The sequence below is a fragment of the Macaca nemestrina genome, chromosome 17, assembly GCF_043159975.1.
Source record: "Macaca nemestrina isolate mMacNem1 chromosome 17, mMacNem.hap1, whole genome shotgun sequence".
In the NCBI taxonomy this organism is placed as follows: Eukaryota; Metazoa; Chordata; class Mammalia; order Primates; family Cercopithecidae; genus Macaca; species Macaca nemestrina.
This window is the reverse complement of record NC_092141.1, coordinates 4,707,771-4,722,262: the sequence shown is the minus strand read 5'-3', so window position 1 is coordinate 4,722,262 and position 14,492 is coordinate 4,707,771. Positions and strand designations below refer to the sequence as shown.

The 14,492-nt window shown below is 57.4% G+C and overlaps 1 protein-coding gene across 3 annotated transcripts in view; it reads right to left on the bottom strand.

Annotated features, from left to right (window-relative positions):
• LOC105472158 (SPNS lysolipid transporter 2, sphingosine-1-phosphate) overlaps positions 1–14,492 on the bottom strand; it is a 42,224-nt gene that overhangs the window by 21,566 nt on the left and 6,166 nt on the right. For all 3 annotated transcript variants that reach the window (XR_011615330.1, XR_003016004.2, XM_011725175.3), the window contains exon 2: positions 5,685–5,750. Coding sequence is in view for 1 of the 3 variants with exons in the window: in XM_011725175.3 (XP_011723477.1) it covers positions 5,685–5,750 (66 nt within the window). In the remaining 2 variants the exon portion in view is untranslated. The remainder of the gene's footprint in view (positions 1–5,684; positions 5,751–14,492) is intronic.

Sequence of the window (14,492 nt, the reverse complement as noted above, 5' to 3'; positions counted from 1 at the left end):
ACAGGCACCCACCACCACAACTGGCTAATTTTTTTATATTTTTAGCAGAGATGGGGTTTCACCGTGTTAGCCAGAACGGTCTTGATCTCCCAGCCTAGTGATCCGCCTGCCTCGGCCTCCCAAAGTGCTGGGATGACAGGCGTGAGCCACCGCACCGGGCTGAGACACACATCTTACCTGGACTGTCCTGCTCCAAAACCTTCTCTGGCTCCCTACTGCCCCAAGACAAAATCTGCATGCCTTATCTTGGCCTTCAAGCCTTTGCTAGTCAGAGCCTGCCCACCGTCCAGCCTCTTCTTCTGTTCTCCCCATACACCAACCCACGGCCAATGGGCCACAAGCCACTCCAGTCAGGCAGTGCCACAAACAACCTTCGTCCTCCCTCGCCCTTCCCTGTGTTGCACTGACGCCGATTTCCTCAGCTCTAGCTTCCAATTCACTTTTCTTTTCTTCTTTTTTTTTTTTTTTTTTTTTTTGAGACGGAGTCTCACTCTGTCGCCCAGGCTGGAGTGCAGTGGCCGGATCTCAGCTCACTGCAAGCTCCGCCTCCCGGGTTCACGCCATTCTCCTGCCTCAGCCTCCTGAGTAGCTGGGACTACAGGCGCCTGCCACCAGGCCCGGCTAGTTTTTTGTATTTTTTAGTAGAGACGGGGTTTCACCGTGTTAGCCAGGATGGTCTCGATCTCCTGACCTCGTGATCCGCCCGTCTCGGCCTCCCAAAGTGCTGGGATTACAGGCTTGAGCCACCGCGCCCGGCCACACTTTTCTTTTCAACTAGGTTTAGTCTACTCATTAACCCACCTAATCGTTCCATTTTTTAAATACTTATATTTTTCACTTCTAGTATTTTTGAATATTAGTCTTTTAAACATTTTCCGGTTCTCTTTTCATAATGTTCGGTTCTTGTCTTACAAATCCTATTCTTTCCTTTAGAGCTTTGAATATTACACACGCCTAATTTTAAAGTCCCTTTGCGACGAGTCTGTTTTCCCATTTCAGAGTCAGCTGACTCCCTCTCAAAAAAATGAGAGAGAACTGTGTGCTCTATTATTATTTTTTGAGACAGAGTCTTGGTCTTATTACCCAGGCTGGAGTGCAGTGGTGCGATCTTGGTTCACTGCAACCTCCACCTCTTGGGTTCAAGCGATTCTCCTGCCTCAGCCTCCCGAGTAGCTGAGATTACAGGTGCCCACACCATGCTCAGCTAACTTATGTATTTTAGTAGAGACGGGGTTCACCATGTTGGTTCAGGCTGGTCTCAAATTGCTGACCTCAGGTGATCCACCCACCTCGGCCTCCCCAAAGTGCTGGGATTACAGGTGTGAGCCACCGTGCCCGGCCTGCTCTATTAATTTTGAATTTGAGTTTGTCTTCAGTGGAAATTGTCCCCTGTGTCCCATGCAGGCTCTGGGTCATGAAGAATTCCCTGGCCAGGCACGGTGGCTCAGACCTGTCATCCCAGCACTTTGGGAGGCCGAGGCGGGCAGATCACAAGGTCAGGAGATCGAAACCATCCTGGCTAACACGGTGAAACCCCGTTTCTACTAAAAATACAAAAAATTAGCCGGGCGTGGTGGCGGGCGCCTGTAGTCCCAGCTACTCGGGAAGCTGAGGCAGGAGAATGGTGTGAACCCGGGAGGCGGAGCTTGCAGTGAGCCGAGATTGCGCCACCTTACTCCAGCCTGGGCGACTGAGCGAGACTCTGTCTCAAAAAAAAAAAAAAAAAAAAGAATTCCCTAAGGAATGGTTTGGGATTTGCTTCTCCTGGGGGTCCCTGGAAACACAGGGGGCCTCTATGGGGAAGGAAGTGGAAGCCCCAGGCCTGTAGGGAGCAGGGGCTGGAACTAGGCTTTCTGCATAAAGCCAGAGCCACGTGGGAAATGCCCATGCTTGAAATGGAACCGTACCAGAAAAACTACCCACCAGCCTGGGGACACAGCTTGGAATCAGGAAGCTTGAATGGAAACAAAATCACCCATGATTAGAATGAAGAAACCCCAGGCCTGGAAACTGAGCCAGGCGGGCGTTCCTCTGAAGAATCTGGGTGATGTGTTATGTGGAAGTTTGCTGCGCTACTCTCACTACTTTTTATGTCTGTTTAAAATTTTTCATGATAAAAATGTTTATATTAAAAATACTGTAACAAGCTTCGAAGACATTTATCTGGTCCCTAAACACTCTGCATCACTTGGCTTCAATTCTAGCTCCCACTCCGGTTTTTGAGTTCAGCTCTCTGCTTCTGGCATCTGGGAATTTCCCTGCTAGCTTTAGCTGTCAAGCTCAGCTTTGTAATTTAAACATGTTTTCTTGGCATATTTTATCTAGCTTGGAGGGGAAAGGAGGGCTTCACACATCTACTCGATCTCACGCGCTGACTACAAACTCTAACTCATCCTTCAAAGCCCCATTCAAACGTCTCCTCCTCAGGGAAGTGCTCTCCACCTGCCACCAGCCAGAGCTACCTATACACTCTCTGCCATGCACCCAGGCTCCCACAGTCCCCCTGTACCCGGGTGATAACTTGATGATACGTTTTCTGCCCCCGTAGATAAAGCAAATCTACCTGAGGGCAGGAACTGAGTCTGGGCAGAGCCCAGCACACAACCTGCCAAGCAGTAGGTTCAGTGGCAGCTGCTTCTTTAGGTATAGGCCATGGGGGTTCCTGATTTCCCAAAACAGCAAAACCTATGAGCTATAATTGTGTGTGTGTGTGAGAGAGAGTCTTGCTCTGTCACCCAGGCTGGAGTGCAGTCGTGCGATCTTGGCTCACTGCAATCTCTACCTCCTGGCTTCAAGCAATTCTCCTGCCTCAGCCTCCCGGGTAGCAGGGATTACAAGTGCCCGCCACCACACCTGGCTAGTTTTTGTATTTTCAGTAGAGACGGGGTTTCACCATGTTGACCAGGCTGGTCTCGAACTCTTGACCTCAGATGATCCACCCACCTCGGCCTCCCAAAGTGCTGGGATTACAGGCGTGAGCCTGGCCTATAAACTGTAGTTCTGCTGTGGGCTTTCACAGAGACTGAGCGATGGCTCCTGCGGGGGGCCAGGAGCCAGGTCCAAACCAGCAGCGGTCTAATCTGCAAAGGGGCCGCTGAAAGTGGGCTCGTCCTCAGCAGTTTTTGTGCCCAGTCCCAAGAGGGAAACAGCAGGGGCAAGCCCAGGCCTAACCCTCAGCCACCCCCACTCCCTGTCTCCCGCCCCAGCAGCCCCTGGTGCCCACAAATAAGCAGGCAGCCCAGCTCTCAGCTCCGGCCCTTTGATCTGGGCAGGCACCAACACCTGGCTGGCGCCCTCCACCTGGCTCCGACCTTATCGGGCCTGGGGAAGGCACAGGTGCCTGGGACACAGGCCAATTAGGTGACTTGCCTAGTTGTCCACTGAGTCACATCCTGGTCTACTCGCCTGGCTTCTTGGCTTAGGTGGCCGAAGCGGTGAGGGCACCCTGGGGGGTCCATCCCAGCTGTGCCAGGGGTACGTGACAGGTGAGGGCCACGGTGTACAGACTAGAGGGTCCCTGAGAATGCCAGGAATTCTCACCATGGCCCAGAGGCACCCACCCTGGGGACACAGAGATGCCAGGCATCCAGGCCCCCCCAGGCCCATGGGCAGCAGAGGCAGAGGCCCAGGTCCCTATTCCAGGCCAGCTACTCTCCACCGCCAGCCCTCAAGCAAGCCATTTCCCTCTCTTGGGCCTTTGTCCCTCTATCTGGTAAGTGAAGCTGACAAACGGAGCCCGTAGGGTTACTGGAAGAATGAAACAAGATGACGCCTGTGTGTGCTTTGTCCACCTCCACCCAGGCCACCAGGGTGACGAGGGACGGAGTGACTTCTCTTTCGAGAGCCTGAGAAGCCAGCCTGGGACAGAACCGCAGAAAGAACCAGGGAACCCTCACACCTGCCTTGAGCCAAGCCCACCACCCTCCCCACCCCAGCCTGGCCCGTGACCCTCCCACCATTCCCTGCACCTCCTGCCCCCGCTTCCTGGGCTATGCTGGCCCCAACCATGCTCAGTGGGCATTAAATGGAGGACGCGTGGGGTAGAGCCTTGCTCCAGATGAGGCAGTGAGGCCGGGACCAGGAGGGGGCTGAGGCTGAGGCCAGGTCCCCAGTGAGTCAGGGGCCACACAGGGCGGGGGATGGGAAGCTAGGCCTTCTCCCACCCTTTCCTTGCCAGCCTGGCAGCCCACTCCTTCCCATGCGCCCACGCGGCTGAAACTCCATTGCCCGGCTGAAGTGCTGGTCACTGCGTGTGCACAGCCCAGGGGGCTGGAGGAACCTGTCTCAGGTGGCAGGGCAGACAGACTTATTCTGGCCTAGCCAGGGAGACCCAGGAAGGGGTAGGGGAGGGGTGGGGCTCATGGCCTGGGAAAACATGATGTCTGCCAGGGCAGGCACCTGGCCACCTGTAGGGGATACTGGACCACACAGCCTTGCCCCATCCTAGCACAGTCAAGTCTCACCTGAGCCTGAGAACCATCGCAACCCCTCTCTCTGAGCCCCAAAGTCCCCATCTGGGCTATAAGGACGGCTAGGAAGGGGGCAAGGGGAGTGGCTGTGGCATTCTGCAAGCTCGGGAGGCACTGTGCATACTGGAATGCCACTTAGACAGGTCAGGCAGGTTCCTGGACAGAACCAGCTCACTCCACCCCCTCCCTCCCAGGAGGGCCCAGGCAGGGGAAGGGGTTCACCGACTGGAATGCAGACCATGGGGACCTCATCCTGCATCTGACTGGGGCTCACAGCCAGAGGGACTCCAGGGCCAAGGACCCAGAAAAGGCAGAACCCAGGCTGGGGCCACACAGCACGACTAGAACAGAGTCAGGACCAGGCCTCCTGCCCCCAGCCCTGGGTGGCAGCACTGGCCTTAGTCTCTGCCCGGGCCTGAGGGGCGCTGCTAAGGGCATTGCCAACATGGCCTCCACCAGTGGGAAGGTCAGGGAGCCCAGGGCCCAGCTCCCACAAGGCCGTGTCGCGGGGAGGGCAGGCAGAAGGGAGGCATGTTCCCCGGAGGGAGGGGCTGGTGGGCTGCCCTAAGTGGTTAATAGCCTCCCACACTGTCCCAGTCCAGCTTCCAGCAGCCTGGGGGCTCAGGCCCTGCTCTGGCAGCCCATCAGAAGCCTGGGCCCCAGGGAACCTCAGGCCCACGTCCAGTCCAGGGCCCAGATTCTCAGGCGCCTGCCCCGGGCTTGGGAACTGCTCTGGGGCTGACTAGGTGGAGTTTCCTGCCTCGTCACCTAAGAGGTGATTCCCAGGGTTGATGGTATTGGAAGGAATGTGGGGGAGGGCAGGGGATAAAAACAGGGTCACCACGGCTCTGTTGGCATTGCCCAACTTACTGAATTAAGGAGCTCCCTGCACCAGCCTCAGGAAGGAACCTGGATCGATCACTGGGTCCCCAGGACCCAGAGAAAGGTCACCTCTGCAACCTTTGCCTGCACTCTCCTTTACTTCGATAGCCTCTCGGGCCAGGTATTATTCATTTCGTCACACAAGAAAAGCAGCAGAGGCTCAGAGAAGCAGCGCCTTCGGCGGGCTGCAGTAGTGGGACAGGGATGCAAAGCCCACTGTCTTTCCAGGAGTCAGGACAGGGGCAGACAGACCCGGTGGCAGATGACGGCCAGCAGGACAGGACCCGCAACGCCAACACCTGGGTGCGGGGGAAGGTGGGAGGTGGGCCTCACCTGACTGCAGCAGGCCGGCGCCTCGGTCCTTGACCCCAAAGTGCTGCTGGATGTCCAGAAGGACGCCTGGAGGGAAGAGAGAGGGTGCTCACTGGCCGAGTCTGATGCTGGTGTCCCCACAGACCAGACCAGCCTCTTTCCCGCCTTGCAGGGCGCAGCCTGGCCGCATCTGCAGAGCTCCTGCTCTGCTGCGACCTCTACCCTGCCCAGGTTTCCCAGGCCTCCCTCCTGCCTCCACGGGGACCTCCTGTCCTCAGCCTGTTCCCATCACTCACAAGGGCCTGAGGGGCAGGGAGAGGCAGGGCTCCTCTGTGGTCATTCTGCCCCATGGGCAACCACACCTCCTACCTGCCAGCTCGGGCCTCTTCCCTACCTGTGGCCCAGGCTGTGGAGCAACGCAATAGATATGGGCCTTTCCCTCAGGGGGACCAAAAGCCCACCACCCAGAGAGCAGTGGGGGGCCCTGAGAGCTGCGGGGAGCCCTCTGGCCTGGGAGGGGCAGCCACACTCACTCTGGTTCACCTGCACGTGTGCACAACCACATTCGCACACGCACACCTGCACACACATCCGCACACCCACACACACGCACGCACACCCACACGTGCACACCCACACACGTGCGCACACACACCCACACACATGCGTGCACACACACGTGTGCACAAGCACCTGCACACACACACATGCTCTCACCCCAGCTGCCCTCAGGATTATAACTGGGCCCCCCATTTTCAGATTCAGGCCTGGGGTACAGAGGGAAGCAGGCGGGGCTCCAGGCCCGCCCGCTTTGTTGGGAGAAGTGGATTTCTTGAGGCCGCACCTGCTCCCAAGCCCAACTACTTTAGGGCTTTGCATGTCACGGGGTGGGGGCAGCAGCTGGACCACCCAGAAACCACCCACAGCTCCAGCAGACTGGCAGAGCCATGGCTTCTGGGGGACAGGCGGGATCTTGGACCCTCTACCCCTCGCAGCACTCAGCCAGGGTTCCTGGTTAAACACAACCCCCATCCCCGCGGGCCTCGGTCTCCGCCTGCATTATCTCTGAGGACAAAAGGACCCAGGCCACAGGCCAGAGCCCCCCGACCATAGCACATCTGCAGTGAGGAGGGACGGGGAAGAAGGAGGAGGAAGAGGAGATGGCCCTGCCCTTGGGGGCCCCACAGGCAAGGACAGAGGCCTTTAGGGGACTCCAGAGCTCTTCATGATGAGGATGATGATGGCAGCATTCAACAGATGATGGTTTGCCTAATTGAGCACTAAATGCCTGTTTAATCCTCACACAGCCCTAGGAGGCTGGTACTAGGATCCAAGTTGACAGATGAGGAAACTGGAGCACAGGAAGTTAGGCCATGGGCTCAAAGTCACATCACAGGGAAGTAGGAAAAAGTGGAATCTCCAGGCCCTGTATGAGGATCCCGTTGGCAGCTGGGACTGGGGGTGCAGAAGGAGTGGGGAGTCTGGAATGTCACTGTCCCTTCTGAGACCCAGGTTGGGATGCTGAGCAATTTCCCGGAATGCAGGAGCAGACGGGCGGATGTCCTAGCAGCCTGACAGCCAGAGAAACTGTCTTCCTCCTTGTTAATGACCTGAGTGGATTGACCATAATTATCCGTAATGAAGAGGCTGTGTGAGGCCCAGTTAATGACTTAATAACCAAGGCAGGCTGTGGCTTTGCCTTGAAGGTAGAAGCCGGGGCCAGTCCTAGGCCTGTGGATGGCAGAGCCAGCAAGAGGGACCTCTGAGGTGCCCCGACCCAGCCCCAGAGGCTCCTAGCTGCACAACCCATTCCTTTCTGGGTCAGGACTCTGTTCCCCCTCCTGACACGTGGGTTTGATCCCATCCCTCTGTGGCACAGTCAGTCATCTGGGGCTCCCCTGCGTCCAAGGCCCTTCACAAGACCGCAGGGTGCAGGTTTGGCCCTGCCAGCCCTGCCCTCGGGCCTCCCTTCTCAGGACACCACCCCTCCACTAGCCACCCCAAGCTACTCATGACCCCCTGACTCCACACACTTCCTCTTCTATCCTGGTACAACTTCGTCAACTAGGCTCACTCCTGCCACTTCTTCAAGGCCAGTTCAGCTGCCTTCTGTTCTGGAATATCTCCCCCGCTTGCTCCCCTCCCACCACCCTCAGTAAGTTAGTTGCCCCCACTCTCCCCCGTCCAAACTCGTTTCGCGCTGGGCCCACCAGGATGAGTGGGAATGCACAGGGAACGCACGCAGAAGCACAGCTGGGAGCAGCTCCTGAGCTGAGTCACTAGTTACTGCTTCCCGCTAAGTTCCAAGGAATGCGTGAGGCTTTGAAGATGGTACAGATGCTGTCCTCACTATCTGTGCTGGTATTTATGATTCTCACCCCGTTTTAGATAGGAAGAAACCCAGGCTCTGAGACATGAAGTAATTGGTCACACAGTCCATTCTGTTTTGGAGGTGAGATCTGAAACCAGGTCTATTGCCAAAGACCAAAGCTTGTTCTCCTGCCACGCTGCCTTCTGCATGGTTTGCTGGTACCCTCCAGGGCAGCACACACATGGCCCACAGGGACTTCACATGTGGGTGAATGTGGCTTCATCTTCCACTAGACCACAAACATGGCAGGAGCCGTGGCGGGTCATCTCCGGGACCCAGAGCAGGGGCTGTCGCGATTTTGGTGTCGGGTGGACAAGAGGATGGGCAGAGGCAGGAGGAGGCAGGAGGTTCCCATCCATAGTCCAGAGGAGCGACATGGGTCTGCAGCAACTGCAGGTTCCGTTTCTGGGAGGGACATGGGTCTGCAGTAACTGCAGGTTCTGTTTCTGGGAGGGACATGGGTCTGCAGTAACTGGGCGGGACATGGGTCTGCAGTAACTGCAGGTTCTGTTTCTGGGAGCGACATGGGTCTGCAGTAACTGCAGGTTCTGTTTCTGGGACGGACATGGGTCTGCAGTAACTGCAGGTTCTGTTTCTGGGAGGGAGGCCGTATCAAAATAGCCATCATGACGACATCCTGTGTCCACGGCAAATCAAAGCACTCTCGCTTCCTCCCGGCAGCACATCCCAGCCATCCAGCTGCACACTTCCCCATCCGATGACTTCAAGGTCCAGGATTTGCCTCTGCCTCCAGGAAGCCTTCCCCTGACTTCCTACCACATAGAGCTCCTGGTAGAGGGAGAACATGCCTCCACATGCAGATGGGCATCTAAGGTCTCTGGGAAGTCCTGGGCAGTTCCCAGGACACAGGAAGCTTTGGATAACACGGCCTGCCCCCATCCCACCACTGCCCGACGCTCAAGCTTGGGTCCAAGGCCAAATTCCAGGAAAAAGACCAGAGAGAACCTTCCCAAGGAGCAGGGCTTCCTGCAGGCTGCGAGGCCCAAGGTCGGACCCTGTCTGAGCCTTTCTGGCTTGCTTTCCCTCTTCCGGGCCTGGAAGCAGCCACAGCCACAGGAGGGCAAGATCCCACTGGCCGCTGGCACGGGAAGCGTGTGTCACAGCAGCTCGGCAGGTCGCCTCAGATTTTCCTTTGGGCTCCAGCATGGCTCGGGCCCACACACCCCTCCCTTCTTAACCACAGCCTTATTTTTAGCCTCTTTCCTGGAGGCTGAGGTTTGGTGGGTCACAGGACGGGACTCACGCCCAGGAGCAGCCTCCCACAGCTCGGGCCAAGCCCACCCCACCAGCCCTGGAACATGCGAAGTGGGGTTCCTACCCCCGATGCAGACCCCAGCCAACACAGCCACAACGCAGGCCTCTCCAGGCAGCGCCCCAAATCCACAGCCAGAATCATCTCCTGGCCACAGGGTCCTCATCACCCAAGAAAACATTCTGGAACAACATCCACTGACAACAGTTACATACCTTCCAAGACAAGGGAGGTCTCACCTCTTGTCTGAGGCCACCATCCCCTCCTCTGGGCGAACTGTCTCTCGCCTGGCGGGGAGGCTGCGCTGGGTCAGTCCTTGGCTTGGGCCCGTGCATTCAGCCTCTCCCCAGCTTCCAGCTCCCGGACAGCAGCCCACAAACACGCCCATACCTCCGTCACCCTGGTGGTGAGGGCAGCTCTGACTTGTCCCCACTACCAGCTGCTCCTTTCCTCTCCTCCTTTCACAGGGGACAGCATTTGTTGTTTTGAGACAGGGTCTTGCTCTCTGACCCAGGCTAAAGTGGCACAAGCACAGCTCACCGCAGCCTCAGCCTTTTGGGCTCCAGCCATCCTCCTGCCTCAGCCTCCCGAGCAGCTGGGACCACAGGCGTGCACCACCACACTCAGCTAAGAAGTTCTGGAGAGTTCTTTCCCTTCCCAAGTCGCTATTCTCACCTCCTTTCCTCCTCTGAAACCAACCACCTGCTGGAGGCTCAACTCCCAGACACTCTCATCCCTGTTTTCCAGCCTCCTGACTCCGATTCCTCGGCTCACCACTGGGTCCCCATTCCCTGAGCGGACCCTGCAGGACACTGCAGGACCCTGGGAGTCAGCCAGGATACCCCTTCGGCTCCCTCTGCCCCATGAATGGGCCCCGGTGATTCTCCATCTGCTTCATCGCCCAGCCTCCTCCCTGGGCTCCCTGCGTCCAGCCCCTGCCAGCCGGCTGGCATCCCTCCGCTACCTGGTCTCACAAGCCCTTACGAATCTTCTAGAGTTCTAGGTCCCGGCCTGGGCCTCTAGAGACCACAAGACAGTTCCTGGACTCAAGGAGCTAATGCTGTGACCCACTGGTTACCTCTGGCCTCAGAATCACCCATCAGTCCTTCAAGATCCACTGGCCCAGACCCCTGGCTCAGTAATGGTACCAGTAACAACAATGACAGCGCACATATTGACACGTATCGGCCAACTAGTTTGTGCCAGGCGCTGTTCTACGAGTGTCGGCCCGGTGGGTACAGCTGCCCACTCACACTTAGCAGCACCTTTGCCGCCCAGAATTCCAGCATTTGAGGCCTCTATGACCTGGCCCTAAGCCAGCTCTTCTCCCACCCACAGTGCCCGCCATGCACACATACAGCCCCCGACTCCAGGCAAAGGCCAATGCTGCTAGCCCTGACTTTTCACCTCCCTGGACCCCGATTTCTTCCTGAGGAGATCAGTGGTCCCCAAACCTGCCTGAGAATCCCAATGACCTTTAAGGAGGGTGTGTTTATTAAAATACAGCTCCCTGGGGCCCTCCCCAAACCTGCAGAGTCACCCTTTCTAGATGTGGGGCCCAAGAATCTATCAGCGCAGTGCCCAGGTGATCGGAAACCACCGGCCGGGCTGCTCCGAGCTCCCTGGAATCGCACATCACAGGCCGCAGGCCTCCCAGCCCTGGCTACCGCCGTGCTTCTTCCTGGGCTGTCACTCTCCAGCCATTAAGACCAGCCTCACCTCTAGGACCCAGATCCAAGGTCGCGTCTACCAGGACGCCTGCCTCTCTCCTCTGAGGCTCATGGTGAAGCGGTGCCTATAACCTCAAGGGCACCCCCAGAACTGCATGGACTCTGGCCCTGACTTACTCAACAGCTGGCCCCAGACACTCACAGTGATTCCCCATCACTGCTGGTCCTTCAGTAGACCCCAGAGGAGTCAAGCCCCGATTCCAGGACTCCTGGCCTCCTCCTCCCTCCTCCAGCCAGGCCCAATCTGCTGACATCACAGAATCCTCAAAAGGCCAAGGTGTAAGAGGAAACCCACACTGACCACGAGAGCCCTCAGCTCAGGCCAGCCTCAAATACAACATGCCAACAGCGTGATCCTGAGGTCTTTTCCTTCCCAGGCAGCCTAGACAGGGCACCTCAAGCTTGTCCCCACATACCCCCTGCTTTCCCCAAGTACAGTCAGCATCAGCCCACGTTCACCTTGCCTGAGCCTCTCTCAGAGCAGCAGGCAGCCTAAATTCTCAAGAGCATGGGCTCCAGAACTGGAGCATCTGGGTTTAAATCCTGGTTTTCCCACTTTCTCTGCTGTGTGACCTTGGGAAAATAGCATAACCTCTCTGTGCCAATTTCCTCCTCTGTAATATGGCTGAATTTGAAGACCTGCTTCATTTCATATGGTTGTTGTGAGGTTTAAGTAGATCAATCCACATACAGTGTTTAGAACAGTGCCTGGCACATAGTAGGTACTCAATAAATGTCATGAATGTTATCGTTGGTCATTAACTAGTAGGACAGGACACAGCCCCAGCTATGACTTGAGAACAATGGGGCATTCCCACCTTGGTTTTCTTTTATCCAAAATGGGGGCAGATGCCTGGAAAGACAAGGCCTAGGGATCTGAACGGATGGGCCCTGATGCCCTTGACCAGTCCCTCTGAGAGGGATCCGGGTCCCCATGTGAGAGGCCTCAGGGCTGGCTTACACTGGGAGTCTTACCCCTGCTCCGGTAATTACAGGGGCCTGAGAACCTGGCTCTGCTGGCCTGGCGCTGGATGGCTAAGGCTGGGAACCCACAGGCCGGCCCCGCCGGCACCCCACCAGCCTAGGGACTGGGCCAAGGCAGTCCCTGAGCCAGTGCCCTGGACTCAGGCACACTCACTCCTACTTATCACTTATCCCACTTATCCCACAGGGCAAGATCCTGCCCCGTCTGCCTGGAGTAGGCTATGTGACCTTCAGGAGCAGCCGGCCCCCACTCTGAGCCTCAGGTTGCCCATTGCAGAAGTGGCCCAGAATCCCAAGACATCCCTGCTGGGTTCATTTCTGAATCTCAATTGGGTTTGTTCTACATGTGCCGGTCCCCTACCCCCATGCCACCCTGCAAATCTGGGTCATTCATGGCAGAGCAGCTTAGTGATCGTCTCTGCAGGGACCATGAGGATGAGGCCCCCAGCCCAGAGCCTTGGGCCCTTAGAGAAACACCCCTCCCCACTCAAGAGCCTGCCGGCAGACCCTGCTAGCCCTAGAGACACCACCCCGGAGCCCAGCGCGTCCCCCTCCTCCCTGCTGTGTCTCTATGCCAAGAGTGGGCGGGGCCGGGCTGCCGGGCCTCTGGCCTGTGGTTCTAGTCTATCATTTGGGGCCAGCTTTACTGGAACCAGGCTCTCTGCCTTAGTAATTTGGGGGCTTTGTACAGCTACTCCTTCCTCAACTCAGCCTCCCCAGCCCTGTCCTGGCCCAGGGGCTCCCAAGACCACCAGGGGCCAGGGACAAGGTGGCCACAGCCTTATCATGACCCACAGGGGGTGTGGCCAGTGGGTCATGATATGCCAGCCAGACACGGGATAAGGCAGGGGCCTGGGGAAGAGGGTGGGGAAGAGATAAGAGACCTCAGAATGGTTCCCCTCAAGCCCACAAACCCTCAGCCTTCTCCCCACGTGCTGCTTCCGTAGCCGAGGCGGCCAGGGACTGCTGCTCCCCGCCTCACATGGAAGCTGAGATGAAGAAGGTGAGCGGGACAGAGGCTGCAGGAGCCAGGCCGAGCTGGGCCCCAGGCTCCCACATCTGGCCTATGTTCTCCACCTGCACCCCAACAACTCCCCCCCAAAAAAAGGCTGCAAGTAGTCACCCCTCAACATCCACACCAGCTGTCCTCACACGGGTGCCAGAAAAGCTGTGTGACCAAGCAGCCCCACCCCTCCCCAGGCACAGCCCTTTTCAGTTTACAAAGCCTCATCCTGCTCTTCGCCTCCTGGAAGCCCATTCAGGAACCCCATGCCCGACAGTGAAGGAATCATGAAGACCTCATGGCTCTAGGAGTGGGAGTGGGGACACCCTAGCAAGGGCTCCAAGAAGGCAGAGGAAAGCCAGAGGCAGGAGGACAGGACCCTGTCCCCAGCCTCCAAGCTCTGGCTAGTGCCTCCTTCCAGGTTTATTTCTTGCTCCAGTGCTGATGCTCTACCCTCATCTCCCCTATGGCCCTACTCACCCACCTCCCAGCCACCAGGCGAGGACCAGGCCCAGAGCAGACCGGTGCTCTTCCTCACACGGCCTCACTGTGTGACCCGGGCAGCCCTATCTGCAGAAGAGACAGGGCAAAGCTGCCACTGTGCCCTCCTGAATGTAGAAAAGCTGCTCTGCCCAGCTTGGGGGTTGGGCGGCCTCATTGTCAGGGCTGAGGACTGGGTAGACAGGGACTACGGCTGACTACATCCTCCCATTTCCTTCCTGGAGACTCAGGCCCTGAGGCTCATTGTGAGCCCTGGTCAGAACAAAGAGAGCACCAGCCACTGTCGGAGAAACCCTGATGTCGGTACAGGGGCCTGGTCCCTCACCTGATCTGTCCAAACCTACCAGTGCCCTTTCAGCCCAGAAGGACATGCTTTGGGTCAGGCAGGTATGAGTCAACCCAAGTCTCAGTCAACTGAGTCTGTGACTCAGTCAACAGGGCTCAAGCCTGGGGCAGTCTCCTATGCATGCAGGGGTCCCAGGTGTGACCCGGCTCTGCCCCTCATGGCTACAGGGGGATGGTGAGCCTCCTTGGGGATGGGTGCTGTGATGGAGACGAGCAGAGTACAGTTCGAAACCAGGAGTTAGGCACTCGGTTCAGCCCAGAGCACGGGAGAGGGCATCCTGGAAAGAGGACACCGCTGAGACCCACCAGGGGCAAGCTTGGTTGGCTACTGCAGCTCCTGGGAAGCAGATCTGGTTGTCCTGGGGAAGGGAGGTGCAGGCAGAGCCAGCGACCAGCAGACTAGAGTTCCTGAGACCAGGTGCCCTACACTATCCTTGGGAGCAAGACACTGACAACAGCAAGAGAGGGACAAAAATCATCTCTCGTGGATTCAGGAATCAGAGAGAGTCAGAATTTGCCTCCAGTCACACAGTAAAGCTGGCAAAGGCTGGCAGAGCCAGGAACACGAAGCTCAGCCCAGAAGACATTCGGAACCCACAAGGGAGCCCAGCCTCAGAAGCCT